Here is a 16,687-nt window from a genome sequence, read left to right on the forward strand (position 1 = left end):
ATTAATTTAAAAAAAAAAAGAATTATTCTTGCCCTTTAAGGTCATACTTTAAAAATCCAGATTACTAAATATTTTAATAATGAAATGGTAGCAATTACTTTTTTATATTTTTGTATCCCAGAAGTTCTATGATGATGATATTTGACTTGGACCCAATATTAACTTTAACACATGAACATGGGGTCAAATGTATATTTGGTGTACCTTGACAAAAGTACAGAATATTGGCTGTATATCTTCATGAAAATAGTGATGCCGAAGTCATAAAATGGATGCTGTTAACTTCTGAAACCAGTCTCCTTACAGGTTGGTTCTGAATCACGTTCAGCCTCCTTATAATTACTCAAGACTACCCTGTGATGGTTTAAGCAGTTTCTGGTTTCATTCTTCCATCTAGAGAGGAACGGGTGAGAACAGCCAGCTGGAAGGCTGCCTATTGGGTTTCTGTGGCATGCCACAGGTACAGTAAAGATCCTTAGTTCATTCCTCCAATATCTATTTAAAATTAGAGGCGTTCAATTTCTAAGGCAGATAGAGGCTATATGACCATTTAGAAGCAAGTTTATTTTGTATCTTAATGGTAATAGCAGGTATTAACTGTTTGCTTACTAGGTACTATGCCGGGTACTTTACAAACCTTGACTCTAATCATAATGGCCCTGTAAAGAAGCCAAATCGATTTACTAATTGGAAGTAAATGAACATTGTAACTTTCAGCAAAAAAAATTTCAGATGGAGACCAAGTGAACTTCAAATAGTAAACCAATACTCTGCTCAAGGCCCTTTCTGAGATGCTCAAATATGATGTAGGGGTCATTCATTATTCAGAGCCTCCCCAAATCTTTGGAATCCTCTCTATATCTCAGTAGTTCCCCACCTTCTCAAGGTAGAATCCAAAAACCATTTCCTTGCCTCCCTTGTAGTCATGGATGCAGATGTGTCACACTTCTGTCCAATAAGATGTAAGTGGAAACTGCTATGTGGGGACTTCTGGGAAAGTTCTTTAAAAGGGAGGCTGACTTACTCAGAGAACACACTCCTTTTTCTATTCCCCTTTTTCTTTTTTCTTCCTCCTGCCTGTAAGTTAGAAAAGTTGGCCAGAGCTCTGGTAGCCTGTTCATAAGTATGAAGATGTGGGCCACATCCTGAGGATAGCAGAGTAGAAAGCTAAAAAGAATCTAGATTTCTTAAGACATTATGGAGCTGCTGTAATTGTCCTGGACTCATTACCTCTGAATTTTTGTTACTTGAGAGAAAAATAAGTTCCTATCTTGTTTAGGCCTTGTTATTTAGTTTAACCACACAATCCCTAACTAACATGTAGATAATATACAACTCCTGTTTCATGTGTTTTGTCTATCATATATATTGGTAGTACCTAATTCTAACTCATTACTAACACTCCAAAAGAAGAAGCTGGAAATGAGGTGTTGCACACATTAATTGTCTAAAAAAAGAACTAAAAGTTTAATAGTTTACGTTTCATCAAAATGTTCCCACATTAGAAGATCCATTGTCAAAAAGTTCCAGACATCAAATGTCACATAGTAGAATAAACCGCTAAGAGACCTTAATTAATTTGTCCATGGTTAACTGCGGCAGATGCTGGGTTTCAAACCCAGGTCATTTGGACTGTTAAAGCCCATTCTTCTTCAACAGAACCAGCCCCTGATTTTCATTCATGCAATTATGACATTTTAGTTAGAAGGAGTGAAGGTGGCCCATGGTCAGAGCATTTCTTCTACTTTATTACTAGTTTTCCACCTACTGGAAATATGATACCTCTTTCTCAGAGGACAACAAACAGACTTAGATTGACTGCATTAGCTAAATTAACATATTTAAATGAATGAAACAATTAATTTACTACCACAGTTGGAACTTCAAATTTTAGACTAGCTTATCTGTCTAAAAATAATTACTAGAATTATCTTGATGATGATTTTTGTATATATCAATTAGAGTGGTATAACAGTCTATAATTTTAGGTATTGTTTGATATGAAGCAAGAGTGCTACCAAAATAGGGCAGCAATAAAACAAAAATCTTTATGGCTAATTAACAAAGCGCACATACAAAAAAAGAGTTTAAATGCATTTTTAAGAAGCCAGAACTTGTAAGTAAAATCCAGAATAAATCTACCACTTAAACTACTTACCAATCTGACTTTTAGGTGCTCCAGTAACCACTAAATTTAAAGTACTGGAAGACATTTCTTTTCGTGTTGGGTTAACAACACATTCTCCATCAATCATTCCTATTCGTACTGCCCCTAAAACATATTAAAATATTGGCAACTGTTTAATAAACTCAGTTTTCAAGACATCCTAGTGACAGCTTCAATCCCTATCTTCAATTGTGACCACAGTAAAATCCATATTTCTATCATGGTATTTAAGGCCCACAGATTATACTACCTCACCCTACCTCTGGCCTTACTGGATCACTCATTTGCTCAAGTACACCATTTCTTCTACATCTCTGTAATTATGCTCATGTTCTTCTCCTGGTCTAGAATGTAGTTTTCTCTAAGGCAAGTGCTTACAATCTGATCCTACTAAGGTTCAGCTTAAATGTCGATAACTCTGAGGAGCTCTCCTTGACAACCTGACCTCACAAGACTAAACCCACCCTTCTCTATCATTTTCTTAGCACTCTGACTACACTTTTATAATACTGTTTATAAATATCAATAATTATTTGTCTGTTTCACTTATGCTGAAACCAAGAACTGTCTCATTCATCTTGTACTGCTGATGCCTAGTCTGCCTTAGTTCCTTCAGTGCTTAGCTCAGTATCTGGCATTTAGGACACTCAATAATTATTTACTTGATGAATCATTTGTATATTGCATGATTACAACTTATAAGAGCTGTAAGTTACAAACATGTTTGTATTATCCTGAAAGAGTATGTACTCTGACAATTTCCCAGTCCAAAAAAAGAGAAAGTCCTCTAACAGAAGAGGCAACAAAGAAGTCACAGTATCTAAAAACATAAAATAATCTTTAACACCATAACGTACTGCTTTAAGAAACAAAACCCAAAGCAAAGATAAAAATGTCTCAAAATGCTGAAAGGTCTCTTCTTAGAATGTCATTTAATTCAACTCCCTAAGAAATAATAATTCAGAGCCAATAAATTTATGCCCTTGCTATAGCATGCTTACTCTTATTTCTTGAAAAAAATAATGTTTCTTATTTTCAAATCCTAACTTACCAATAGGTCCATTCCAAGGAATATCTGATAATGAGAGGGCTACAGAAGCTTTAAGGAAAAAGGAAAAAAATAAGAGCTGAAATAAAAATATTTCATTGCTTAAAAAAAAAAACAGTAATAATTTTAATCTTTATTTTTATACTTACCACCATTAATTGCTAGGACATCAGGTTCATTAACACCATCTACTGCTAACAGATTACAAAGGATCTGGTGCAAGGGAAAAAATTCAAAGCACTTAAAAAAAAATCTACTCGATTTGGGAGGATTATCATTTCGATTAACATCTTGTCCTAAAATATAGGAGCACTATATGGTTAAAAGCAGGGCCTTTGTAGTCAAACCCCTTAATTCTGGTTATCATTTAACTACATGCTTGACCATTGACAAATTACTTAAATTAAGCCTCAAAAGTTTCCTTATCTTTAAAAGGGAAAAATAACAGCATCTTCCTAAACAGTTCTCAGGAAAATTATAGGAAATATTGTGCATAAAGCATTTATAATACTGAGCATGTTGAAAGTATTCAGTAAATGTTAGCTATGTTAGTAAATGTTACATAAAAATATTGTTGTCTTCTGTTTGCTAAGCATAGACAAATAAATTACACTAATAATATGCCTATGTCATGTACTTAGGAAAATAACTTCTTGAGGCAGTGACATCCTTGCAAAGGGATATTTGCAAGGCATATTTATTTTTCTCAAATACATAAAATAGTTACTTAATTAAAGTATATGGGTCATTATTCTGAAAGAAAGTAATATTCAGAAAGTATTAAAATATAAGAAAGTAGAGGTTTAGAGGACCCAGTGATAAAAATAGGTAATAAAGATTAGTTGTGTCAACTGTCCTAGTCTGTTACGAATATGACCTTCAAGGCCCAGCCTGAACTGTCCCCACCCACCTCAATCACTCTAACCTTTTTTCAGATTTACCAACTTCTTTCCTGCCTTAGGGCTTCTGTACTTCCCATTCCATCTTCCTACACTCCTACATTGGCTAATTCCTACTCATAATTCAGGTATCAGCTCAAATTGACACCAAATAAATGTTAGCTTTTAAAAATTATTGTTTTTAAAAAAACTTAATGTAAAATGTAGCAGGATCACCAAAAATTCTTATTTTGTACTGTTTATAATGTTTAGCCTAGGAAGTATTAAATAGAGATTCATTAAGTCATTTTTGATTGACCTGGAAACAAATAAACCTAAAACAGAACCTACCTGTGTATCATAAAAGTAGCCTGCTGGAAAGAGAGGTCTAATTGAACGATCTGCCAAAAGCAAAAAAAGAAAAGACATTAAATAGTTACTGAAAGAAGTTGCTTCACAGTTTAAAACTTCTCCCTCATTAAACAAGCTAAAAAATAATATAACTAGCCATTCAATAAAACAAAACAATAATAACAAAAACAAACCCTTGGACTAATTTACTGACAGGGTCACAGATAAATGTTAATATACCTCATGCCCTAAAGATGAAAAACTAGCAGGGCAAGAGCACCCAAGTGTAAAATTGCGGAGCAGCTTTTCATTCTGGTTCCACAGGCATCAGAATTCATTGCTTATTTGTTATTTATTTATATAAGCAGAGGAAAGAGACTTAACCAACAGCAGACCAAAAGAAAATCCTTCCTTGGTTTTCTGTGTCTGATGAATGCATATAAAGTAGAAATTCTGGGTAGAAGAGCTATAGACTACAAATGATCCACAGTATTTAAAGATGTCGAAGATTTGAAAGGTTATAAACATATTTCAGTAGTTGATGAATATAATGCTTTCAGGAATTACCATGCTGAACATAAAAGTGGAAAATACTCAGGATAGGTTCAACAGAGTAGACGTGTGGGCCACAGAATTTACATGATTAATAGAGATTCATTCATTTGGTCAACAAATATTTATTGAATGCCTATTTTGTGCTGGGCAGTATGCCAGGTATAGGGGATTCAGTATTAAACAAACAAAAAGTTTTTTCTCTCATGGAGCCCACATTTGAGTGAGGGGATACAGAAAGTAAATAATCTTAGGCAGTGTTAATGTAGTGAAAGAAAATTTAAGAGATACTGTAGAATACAGATGGAAGAAAAGAGATACTAACACAGGCTTATCAGAGAGGGTTAATGCCTCTATCTTAATATCTTACCTATTACTCGACTTGTAAGAATTTCTTTATCAGAAGATCCAATCTCTCTTCTAAGATAGTTTGTGGGAATTCTACCTGCTGCAGCAGCCTTCTGTCTATAGTCAACCTGAAGTAGCAATGAAAAATGCAGTTCATTCGACTGCTTTTTGTAGTAGCAAACTATTCCCCAAGAATTATTATATAGATACAATTCTCCGGAGGTTGCAACAGCATATTCCAGACTAAGAGTGGAGAATATTTTGTTTACTTTTAGTGTTTTGTATCTCTTAGGGAAAGGAGAGCTGATAGAAATGTTTCAGCAAATGGATTTTTAAAAAGCCTTCCACTTAGTCAGATGACTGTGTAGCCTCCCTACTTCCCACTTCCTGGTCAAGTTCAACATTGCCTTTTTTGTTTTACCTCTCTTAGATATAACTGCATTCCCCTTTTCATAATAAAAGAAGCCATAAAATACTAATGAGCTCTTTACTCTTCACCAAACATATACTTGCAGACTCATACTAAAGGGAAATTTATGAAAGCAATGAATTCATTGCTTATTAAACATCAAAGTACTTGTGCACTTCCACTGTTTTTGTCAACTTAATGAACTTGGACCTTGTAAAGTATGCTTACCACTAATATGAGAATTGGTTATGAAGCAATCAGTTTAAATTCTTTTAATGACTCAGTATCAAACAATTAAGGAAAATCCTTTATTGTGCAAAGTTTACACTCTGTACTCACTAGACACTGGACGAAAATACTACAGATTCTATATTTATGCTATATTACAGTTCAGAAAAATCAGGGAATACTTACCACCAAAGGCATGAACTGGGAAGGTGAAGGTTTTGTTTTACTGACCGCTGTGACCATCACTGCAGTGTCACCTGACTTAGTTAAACATAAACAACAACACTGGTAAATTCTTTTAAAATCAGATATCAACATATAAGCAGTGACTGACTGAATCCTCCCTCAGTTAAATGAAGGGAAGAGAAATGTTATTCCATGACACAATGACTACGAAAATAATTAGTCACAAGTAGTCCGATCTTAATCCCTTCTGCATGGTCATGATCTGTATTAGAATAGTCACTAAGTTTTTCAAAAGCAACAGAACTAAAGTGAAAAGGCTCACTGATAGCTTAGTCACATCCAATCATATTTTCTACTTCTTATTAGGAAATTTAGACTATAAAGAAAAATTTCCCAAGTATTACTATTGAAGAAACCTGTAAAATTACTTTCTCTAGAAAAGCATTACAGAATTTACAAGAATAAAACAAAACCCCAAGTTTGGAAGAGATCTTAAAGTTCATTTAATATAGCTAGTCCTCTGACTCCCTGGTTGTCTGGAATGGTTCTGACACTAGAAATGGTCTGAATTAATTTCTGATACCAAAATTCTAAGAAGTTACATGATGTTTTAAAGATATTCAGTACCAGTCTTGATAACCATTTTTAAGATGAAAATTTAACAACTTGGGACTTTTTACCTGTACTATAGCAGAGCCATCTGCAAATCTGGCCAGTTTTCCAGAGGATATTTCTAATTTTCTGTTTAAAATAAAAATTCAATACAAAAGGACTTAGGTCATCAGTACAATTCCCAGCTTAGTATAAAGCAATTAAAGATTCTAATAGAAGAACTAAAGGTTACCAAGCCCCACAGGCCCCCAACCAGCAAAAAACAAACTAAAAAGGGATAGAGTTCACTATCATTATTGAAGATACAGGGGAATTTAAGAGCTGCTTTAGGAAAAACATAGAAACCAAGGCACAGGATAATCTGAATGACACAGTATTTCTGGGGTGCAAAAGCTTTCTTCTTCTTTTTTTAAAAATAATTTTTATTGGAGTATAGTTGCTTTACAATGTTGTGTTAGTTTCTGCTGTACAGCAAAGTGAATCAGCTATACGTATACATATATCCCCAGAAGCTGTCTTCTTAAGTGTTTTTCCCATTTACCACCTTAGTCTCTTTTGTTTTACCACCCTTGCCTTGTTGACTAAAGTAGCCTTTTACCACACAAACTGGATCATTTCTCTCCTTAAATCCTTTAAAATTTCCCTCATTGCTTTCCAAATATAAACTCCAAGATTGACTGCAGACACCTTCATTTTCTACAATGGCACCAAGATAAGTCAATGGGGGAAAGAAACAGTCTTTTCAACCAATGGTGCTGGGACAATTGGATATCCATATACAAAAAAGTTAATACAGTTGGACCCTTTCCTTGTATTATAAATAAAAATTAACTCAAAATGGATTATTGACTTAAATGTAAAAGTTAAAACTATAAAACTCTAAGGAAAAAACATAGGAATAAATCTTCATAAATTTGGGTTAGACAACGTCTTCTTATAGATGACATCAAAAGCACAAGTAATAAAAGGAAAAAAATAGATAAATCTGACTTCATCAAAATTAAAAACTTTCATGCTTCAAAGAATATTATCAAGAAAGTGAAAGAAAACCTACAGAATAGGAGAAATTATTTTGAAATCATATACCTGGTAAGGGACTTGTATCTAGAATATGTAAAGAATTCTTACAACTTAACAATAAAAAGAAACCCAGTTTTAAAAACTGGCAAAGGATTTGAACAGATGTCTCTTCAAGGAAGATCAACAAATGGCCAACAAATAATGAAAATATGCTCACCATCATTAGCCACTAGGGAAATGCAAATCAAAACCACAATGAGATACTGTTCACATCTATTAGGATGTTATATGTTGATGACGATGTGGAGAAATTGGAACTCTCATCCACTGCTGACTGAAATGTAAAATGGTGCATCTGCTTTGGGAAGTAATCTGGCAATTCCACAAAAGGTTAACAGAGAAGTACTATGTGACCCAGCAATTCTACTTCTGTATATATCCAAGAGAAATGAAAACATATGTCCATGTAAAAATCTGCACATGAACCTTCACAGCAGCATTATTAATAACAGCTCCCCACTGGAAACAATCCAGATGTCTGCCAACTGACAAACCAGTGTATCAAGGAAGAGAGTACGGATACTGACAAGGATGAGCCAAGGAGTGGACTATCCCCACCCTGGCTAAGAATAAGCCCTCCCAATTGTATCAAATACCAAGAGAGAAGTGGAGCCAGGAAAGCACTGTTAAACGCTTCTAAAGCAAATATACAGCATGGGTTTGAGCCACTCCGCGGCATGTGGGATCTTCCCGGACCGGGGTACGAACCCGTGTTCCCGGCATTGGCAGGCGGACTCTCAACCACTGCGCCACCGGGGAAGCCCCACAGCAGCATTATTAATAACAGCTCCCCACTGGAAACAATCCAGATGTCTGCCAACTGACAAACCAGTGTATCAAGGAAGAGAGTACGGATACTGACAAGGATGAGCCAAGGAGTGGACTATCCCCACCCTGGCTAAGAATAAGCCCTCCCAATTGTATCAAATACCAAGAGAGAAGTGGAGCCAGGAAAGCACTGTTAAACGCTTCTAAAGCAAATATACAGCATGGGTTTGAACTGCAAGGGTCCACTTATACATGGAATTTTTTTTTTTTTTTAGTAAACACAGTTCTTCACAATCTTCGGTTGGTTGAATCATCTGATGCAGAACTATGAATAGGGAGGCCTGACTATGGGACTTGAGCATCCTTGGATTTTGGTATCCACGGTGGGTCCCGGAACCAATTCCCCACACATACTGAGGGACGACTGTATTTACAATGGGGACTGAATGAGTTGGTGAGAGAAAAACAAACAAGCAAACAAACAAACAAACCAGCTCTGCAGTACCCCCAATGTTCTCAAACCCATGGTTGATTTATAGTCAAATACCAAATCCTCCTACTTTCTTTGTTCCCTCTCTTGAGTCTAGTCAGTGTCTCCTTTAGGGGTTCGAGACCACCCACCAGATAGTCCTATGGTCCTGCCTTGGTGATTGCCCTAATTTAAACTGTTTTTTCCCCAAATGTGTGCAATTTATAGTATGTAAAGAACCAGGTGGTTACTTTCCATTGTCTCATGATCTCAGTTGGTGTTAACTGACCTATGCAGTTTTCTCTGTTAATGCACTTTTAGTTGTTAACTAATCTGTTATTAGTTTTGTATTTCATGGTTGATTTTACCTCTTATCAATTTACTTGCCAACATTTTAATGTATAAAATACCTTCAAATATTAATACATAATAGATTGCTAACACATCAGTGGCAACTGGAAGTGGGTGGCTATGGAACTGTATGGGAAGGAGATTTTTGAGCTTTTTAAATGTTGAACCATGTGAGTGAATATCTAATCAAAAAATACTTTTGAAAAAAATAAATAATAAAAAGGATAAGATGAGCAGGGAGATCCTATTGGTGGGCAGAAGAGTGGGAGGAGATAGTTTAGGAAGATAGAAGGGAAAAGAGGAGCCATCTGCCACAGGAAGTAGAACTCCAGGGACAGAGATATGCTTAAAGAACATTTTTAGAAACACTTGCAAAATGGTATGGAATGTAACCACCTTACTCCAACTTCCACCAAGAAAAATTCAGTAGTATTGATACAAAACTCACCCCACCCCCACCCCTGCAAACAAAACAAAACACCCACCTTTATGATTTGGCCTTGCTTTGTTGCTAACTCACATTTCATCTTTCACTCCATCCACAGTAAGTTATTTGTAGTTACTCAATGCACTCTCTCACTTCTCTGCAACTGCACTTGCCACTTTCTCTGCTACCTTCTCCTTGCCTTTCAGGATTCACCTTGAACAGTAAGTTTTAGGGTGTGATAAACATCCCTCTGTGCTCCTTCAGCACCCTGTTCATACCTAATACCTTTCCCACACTGATTTTCTCAGCACTGAACCTCTGTTTATCTTACTTCCTCATCAGACTATCTCTAGTGCCTTGTAACTCAATATCGTAGATGCTCAAAAATAACTTGTTGAAATGGAAATTAAAGTTACCCCGAAGGTTACTATAAGTATTAAATACATTTACCACAATAGTATACAACCTCCTAGGGCACTGTAAAGAATACATATAACAAGTATAAAGTATGTGGTACATAGTAATCACCCAAAAAAGTTTGCTGCAAACAACAAACTTATGACAAAGAAAATAACTGATTTACCCAGCAGGTACGATATTTATGAATCTCATTGTTACAACACACGACACAGGTTTAAAAAGAGGTTACAAAAGAGGTCCAGGTTGACTAATAAATGAAAGATTCAAAGTAGATTATTCATGAAAAATTTGGAGGGCAGAGGCTAATCTTGTTGCTTTGAGTCCCTCATGCCTAACAAATAGGAAATGTCTGTTGAGTGAAATGTTCTGGGGCTTTTCTTCAGAGAAGAATAAATGTTCAGTCCTTGAAGAATGGAAGAGATATCTTTTCCCTCAAAAAATCAAAATCAAGGAATGCCAGAGGTGGAAAGACCTTAGAGATCATCTAGTCTAGAGGTCAGCAAACTACAGCATGTTTCTTTACAGCCTTTCACCTAAGACTGTTTCTTACATTTTTAGACGGTTTGTAAACACACATGAATATGTGACACAGTATGCAGCCCACAAAGCCTAAAATATTTACTGTCTAACCTCTTACAGAAAAAGTTTGCTGAATCTTTATCTAATTCAGTCTCTTCATTTGGGGGGCAGAGAGGGGGGCTGGGGGGTCGGAAGTGGTGAAGTAACTTGTTCAAAGATCATTCAGTAACTTAGGGAGGAAGTCCTGGATTCAAAGCCAGATTTTCTGGCTTTTGTATGAACTAGGATCAAAGTTTTTTTAAAAGTACATGTAAAAGGTGTAGATCTATAAAGTAATAAGCATTAGGAGTTTCATTTATTCTAAAAATGAATCCGATAGTTTTTAAAAAGTGATTTTAGACATGAATTCTGGCAAACAGACCCCTAAAGAGAGTAACGGTTTGAAAAACAAGTTCAAAATCCACCTAGCCTCACAGTACTAGCTTTGGTTGACTCCAAGAAAGCTACCTAACCTTCTCTGAGCCTCTGTTTTAATACATTTACTACAGGCTTAAACATGAGAGTGTCATATAACCAGCGTTCAATAAACTGACCTTGCCCTTCCCTTCCTACCCAGGGTCATAGAGGCCAAGCTTTTTAGGCAGTAAACTGAATTGGATGACGTAAGCATCAATTATCAACGCATTATCTTTTCATTTCATAGCTCAGGAGTCCCCGAAAATAAAGGGAACGGAAATCAGGTGGACAGACTCAACTGGGGAAAAGCCCGGAGCAGGGCAGAAGGGAAGAACAAGAAGCAAAGGGCACGAGGCTGAGACAGCGCGAGAAGGAGGGTGCCAAGAGACAGACCCCAAACCCGGAAAGGGAAATTTGGAATTTAGATTTGGGATAAAGAGGGGGAAAGAGACATGGGGTGTCGGATTCGTACTCTAGGAGGTGAATATACTCGGGCTGGCCTGTCATGACGCCTTGTGAAAGAACAGAGAACGCACACCGTTCCTTACCTGCTGCCTAAGTCCACGGCCACGGTTCGCGACCCCGCGCCACCCCATAGTGCTCGCACCTGCAACTGGGTGAGTGCCCGACCCCGCCCGGGCAGACGGAGGGGACCATGGCTCAGTGGCCGGAGCCGGAGGCAGGAGCAGCAAGGCCTGCAGGCCGCCATGACACCTGGCAAGCGCTCAGCCCGGGCTGCGCCCTGATTGGCTTACTCAGCAGGTAGTGGGCGGAGCCTAATGCAGTTTCGTTTCCGCGGTGCAGTGGGGAACGCCGGGGAAGCGGATACCGGGCCGTTTTCTACGAAACCTAGAGAGGGCCAAACCTATCTGAACGCGATTGTGACTTAACCAGTCTATCTTTCCGTATTAGCCAATGAACAACAATTAGAAAAATAATGTGGGCTTTTTGGTTGTTTTTTGTTTTGCCTATCGTAGTTTAAAAGAAAGTCCTAGAATAATGTAAGTGTTTAATAAGTAGAGTAAATATAATAGTAATAGAAGTAATCAGAAAACACGTTATTATTTGGCTTATGGGAGCTGAGAATTAGGAGAATTTGCGTAGTGGGCCATGGAAAGAGATCTTTCTCTCTCCCCTCCTCCGCCCTGGCTTTTATTTTATAAATTCAAACAAAAAATATATTACTACGAAGGTTTGCGTTAATTTATTTCTAGTAAGTTAACTTCACTTCTTGTTGACCTATATCGTCATTTTATATATCTTTATGATCATTTTGGATTCATCTTCCTTTCCATTGATAATATTTAACAGTTTATTCCTCTGCCTGCTTTGGTCAAGTGTTAATACTTTCTAAACCAACTCTTAAATGCAAAGTGCTTGCTACTATTTAAAAAAAATGTTTTGGAAAATGAAAAAAGTTTTTGGAATTTGAATTTGATCCATTTCTAGGGGGTGGATAAATTTCTCCCACCCCTCTTAATCTGCCTGTTGGAAAATCTTTACGTGGTTCCTGGAATGAACCAAATGATCATTTTTCTACTATGAGGGTCATATTACTCTTTTAAGGTCATAATCCCATCCCCCCCAAAGAAATCCAAACAAAATCCAATGCACATTCAAGCAGGGTTTTAAGAACAAAAAATGTTAACTCCAGACAGACAAATTATATTTGCTGGCAAAGCAGCTCCCTTATACCTTGCTCTCAAGAGCTATATCACTGATTTGGAATTTCCGTGCCAATAGAAGGGATTACTGTTAACTCTATTTATAGGTATTTAGTGTTAAAGTAGTTTTTGCCTCTTCCTCTACCTTTGACTTTACCTTGTTGTCAGTGTTTCCAAGACCATTCCATTGAGACCTGTTATAAGGACAAATCTATCAGAATCTACCTGCCACAATTCAACATGATTTTAGATTTATAAAATAAGAATACTAAATCACCTTTTGGTAGAGTACCTAAGTACTATATAATCATTTTCATTTAGGCAGTATTGCCTAGTAGTTTAGAGCATAGACTTGAAGTTGTTACCAATCCCCAAAGGGTCAGTGACCCCTCAATGGGTCCTTTGCCTGGAGTTGCAAATGCCACTCAAATGAAACCAAGTTCAGTATAGCACAGCAGAAACTTTTATTGATTAAGGAATTGAGAAAGGAGACCTCATGCTCTAAAAATACCTTCTCCCCAAAGGGAGGGGAGTAAGGGAATTTTAAGGGGTAAGAGGCAGATAAGTCATCAGGGCTGTAGGAAAGGGTAGAGATTTCCAGGGGCAGCTGGGGGTAGCTGGGGCATACGCAGTTTTCCATGCTTCTTTGCACAAGGCATGAATTGTGCCTAGCAGAATACAAATCCTCCCCTTGGGCAGAGATTGTAGCACAGTAATGAAGCTGAGGTAACTTTTGGATACTTCCAGGTCTCGTCTGTGTAGGTGCGTTCCTGTGGTCAAGTCAGAGCCAGTTCAGGACAGTTGACCACTGCATATCTCTTAAAGCACAGCTGCAAAACAATGTCAGACACCAGGTGATTTGGAAATAAACAAAGAGATAAATCAAGGCAAGGATCCATTAGCTCTCAGGGACTGGTACGAGTGACAGAGTATCTCCCTTCTCCATTCCTTGATGAACGAATAAAGTTTCTGCTATGCTATACCAAATCTGGTTTCATTTGATTGACATTTTCAACTCCAGGCAAAGGACCCATTGACCCATTGAGGGGTCTCCGACCCATTGGGAATCGGTAACAAAGTTAGTCCTGAATGGTCCCAGTCTTGGCTTTGCCATTTGCTAGTTGTCTGACCCTATCTCTCTGAGCCTCAGTTTCTTCATCTATAGAAATGGATAATACAAATCTCAAAGGATTTTTGTAAAGATTAAACATGACAGAGGATGTAAGATGTTTATCACAGTACATGGCACATTGTCAGCAACTCAATAAATGGTAGATTCAGCTTTGATTCAGCCTTTGTTTAAAAAAATTAATTTAATTTTTTATACAGCAGGTTCTTATTAGTTATGTTTTATACATATTAGTGTATATATGTCAATCCCAATCTCCCAATTCATCCCATCCACCCACCCCCGCCCCGATCTCCCCCCTGGTGTCCATACGTTTGTTCTCTACATCTGTGTCTCTATTTCTGCCTTGCAGACCGGTTCATCTGTACCATTTTTCTAGGTTCCACATAAATGCATTAATATATGATATTTTTCCCTTTCTGACTTACTTCACTCTGTATGACAGTCCCTAGGTCTCTACAAGTGACCCAGTTGCGTTCCTTTTTATGTAATTTAGCCTTTTCTTAATTTTCCCTCTAGTTTTCTCTGTTTGAAATACTGAACAACCTTCTTTCCTTCAGAAACTAACCATGGGTCGGTTATCTTTCATCCAGTTGGAAATGCTAGAAAGCAGAATGTGCACATTAAACCCAACTGTTTCCTCACACCAATCCAAAATAATTGAAATGGTAGTAATTGGATCATAAACTCCAAGGCAAATGTGGATAGTGAAATCTTGTGGCAGAGCATTATTATGAAGTAGTCATACAGATGATCAGGCTATGTTTACATTAAGCATTTTAAGACTGACGTAGAAAAAAACGTATAAAATGTTTAAATTCTTGTGCTTGTAGCTACTGAAGCTATGACCCATGAGGTTCAATCTGAAATTGAACCTCACATTCTAGAAGTATAGTTCTGCCAAGTCTAGTTTGACAGTCAAAATATAATTTAAAATCAGTTTCTTTACCTTGAAGCACATTAACGGTGATCCAATTTAAATCCACTAGCAATATTTCTCAGATCTCCTTTTCTCTTTTCTTCAAACTCCAATGAACCTGCATCAAAATAGTTAATACCACTGCACCCTCTGAGTAGCAATTTCATTTAAGTAAAACACCATTGCATTAAATGATTGTTAATTAAAATTTAATTTGGTTTGTAGTTTGGTTTAATATTGATAAATAGTTATTTATTTATTTATTTAATTTAGTTTTACGACTAAGCTACCAGAATAAGGAGCTTATGTTTTGTTATATATTTGTGCATATTTAAGCAACATAATAAAAAGTATCTTCGGACACTGAAGGGATACATGAAATTTTTTTTTTCTTGAAAGAATGTAGCCTATTCAGCATTACAAAGTCTGCTCAACACCATTGCCAGAGGGAGCTTTCTAAATCACAAACCTAAATGTGTCTCCATCTTGATTAAACTTCTTCAATGGCTTCCTAAATCTTTAAGCTACACGATAAAATCTCAGCTGCTTTGTGTGGACTATGAACTTTTTTCCTATTTAGCCTCATCAATTTTGACTTACTACCCTACTTCTTTATCTCCCTCTCCTCATTTTATTTTATTTTATTTTTTTGGCCAAATGGCATGCATGATCTAGTTCCCTGATCAGGGATCGAACCAGTGCCCCCTGCAGTGTAAATGTGGAGTCTTAACCATTGGACCACCAGGGAAGCCCCTCTCTCCTCATTTTATATTCCAAGTAAACTGAACTACTTGTTCTTCTCTAACATATCACGTTCTCTTCTGCCTCCGTGCCTTTGCATGTATGATTCTCTGTGCTTTGCACACATCCCCTCTCAAGTGTCAGTCTTGCAAACTCAGTCTTCTGGTCTCAGCTTCAATACTATCTTCTCAGACTTCCCCAGGCTGACTTATGGATACAGTCTATGTCTGTCCTCCCACTTTATTAATTAATTCACATAGTCATTTTTTAACCCATGGAAATGAATGTGGGAATAGGTACTGCATAGTGGTTAAAAGTGCTGGCTCTGGAATCAGATTGTCTAGGTTTGAATCTCACCTCTGTCACTTCTTAAACATGTGACTCTTGGTAAGTCACTTACCCTTTCTATACCTCCTTTTCCTCATTTGTAAAATGAGAATGAAAATAATATCTACCTCTTAGGGTTGTTATGTGGATTTAAATGGAGCCTTATTTTTATGGAACTAAGCATAGTCCCTGGCATGTGGAAAATGTGATATTTATTTATTTTTAATTAATTAATTAATTTGTGGCTGTGTTGGGTCTTCGTTGCTACGCATGGGCTTTCTCTAGTTGCAGTGAGCTGGGGCTACTCTTTGTTGCAGTGTGCAGGCTTCTTATCGTGGTGGCTTTTCTTGTTGCGGAGCACAGGCTCTAGGCTCGTGAGCTTCAGTAGTTGTGGCACATGGGCTCAGTAGTTGTGGCTTGTGGGCTCTAGAGCGCAGGCTCAGTAGTTGTGGTGCACTGGCTTAGTTGCTCCGCGGCATGTGGGATCTTCCCGGACCAGGGATCGAACCTGTGTTCCCTGCATTGGCAGGTGAATTCTTAACCACTGAGCCACCAGGGAATTCCCAATGTAATATTTATTAAATACCTGCTTTATGTCAGGCACTATAACCTAGGCTTAGAGGATGGAAGGGTGTCAA

At 37.2% G+C, this 16,687-nt stretch overlaps 1 protein-coding gene across 2 annotated transcripts in view; it reads right to left on the reverse strand.

Moving 5' to 3' along the window:
- Positions 1-12,022, reverse strand: part of PNPT1 (polyribonucleotide nucleotidyltransferase 1) — a 39,736-nt gene extending 27,714 nt beyond the window's left edge. The window contains exons 1-9 of one of the 2 annotated variants that reach the window (XM_028496544.2): positions 11,818-11,887; positions 9,933-10,087; positions 6,848-6,908; positions 6,168-6,242; positions 5,367-5,472; positions 4,445-4,494; positions 3,365-3,428; positions 3,219-3,266; positions 2,159-2,272 (exon numbers count right to left, since the gene is read on the reverse strand). In XM_028496544.2, the coding sequence (XP_028352345.1) occupies positions 2,159-2,272; positions 3,219-3,266; positions 3,365-3,428; positions 4,445-4,494; positions 5,367-5,472; positions 6,168-6,224 (439 nt within the window). In that variant the 5' untranslated portion in view covers positions 6,225-6,242; positions 6,848-6,908; positions 9,933-10,087; positions 11,818-11,887. Of the gene's footprint in view, positions 1-2,158; positions 2,273-3,218; positions 3,267-3,364; positions 3,429-4,444; positions 4,495-5,366; positions 5,473-6,167; positions 6,243-6,847; positions 6,909-9,932; positions 10,088-11,817 lie in introns of both variants that reach the window. The other variant, XM_007113195.4, reaches the window with a different exon arrangement.
- Between the last annotated feature and the right edge of the window lie 4,665 nt (positions 12,023-16,687).

The sequence above is a fragment of the Physeter macrocephalus genome, chromosome 12 (assembly GCF_002837175.3).
Source record: "Physeter macrocephalus isolate SW-GA chromosome 12, ASM283717v5, whole genome shotgun sequence".
Lineage (NCBI taxonomy): Eukaryota > Metazoa > Chordata > Mammalia > Artiodactyla > Physeteridae > Physeter > Physeter macrocephalus.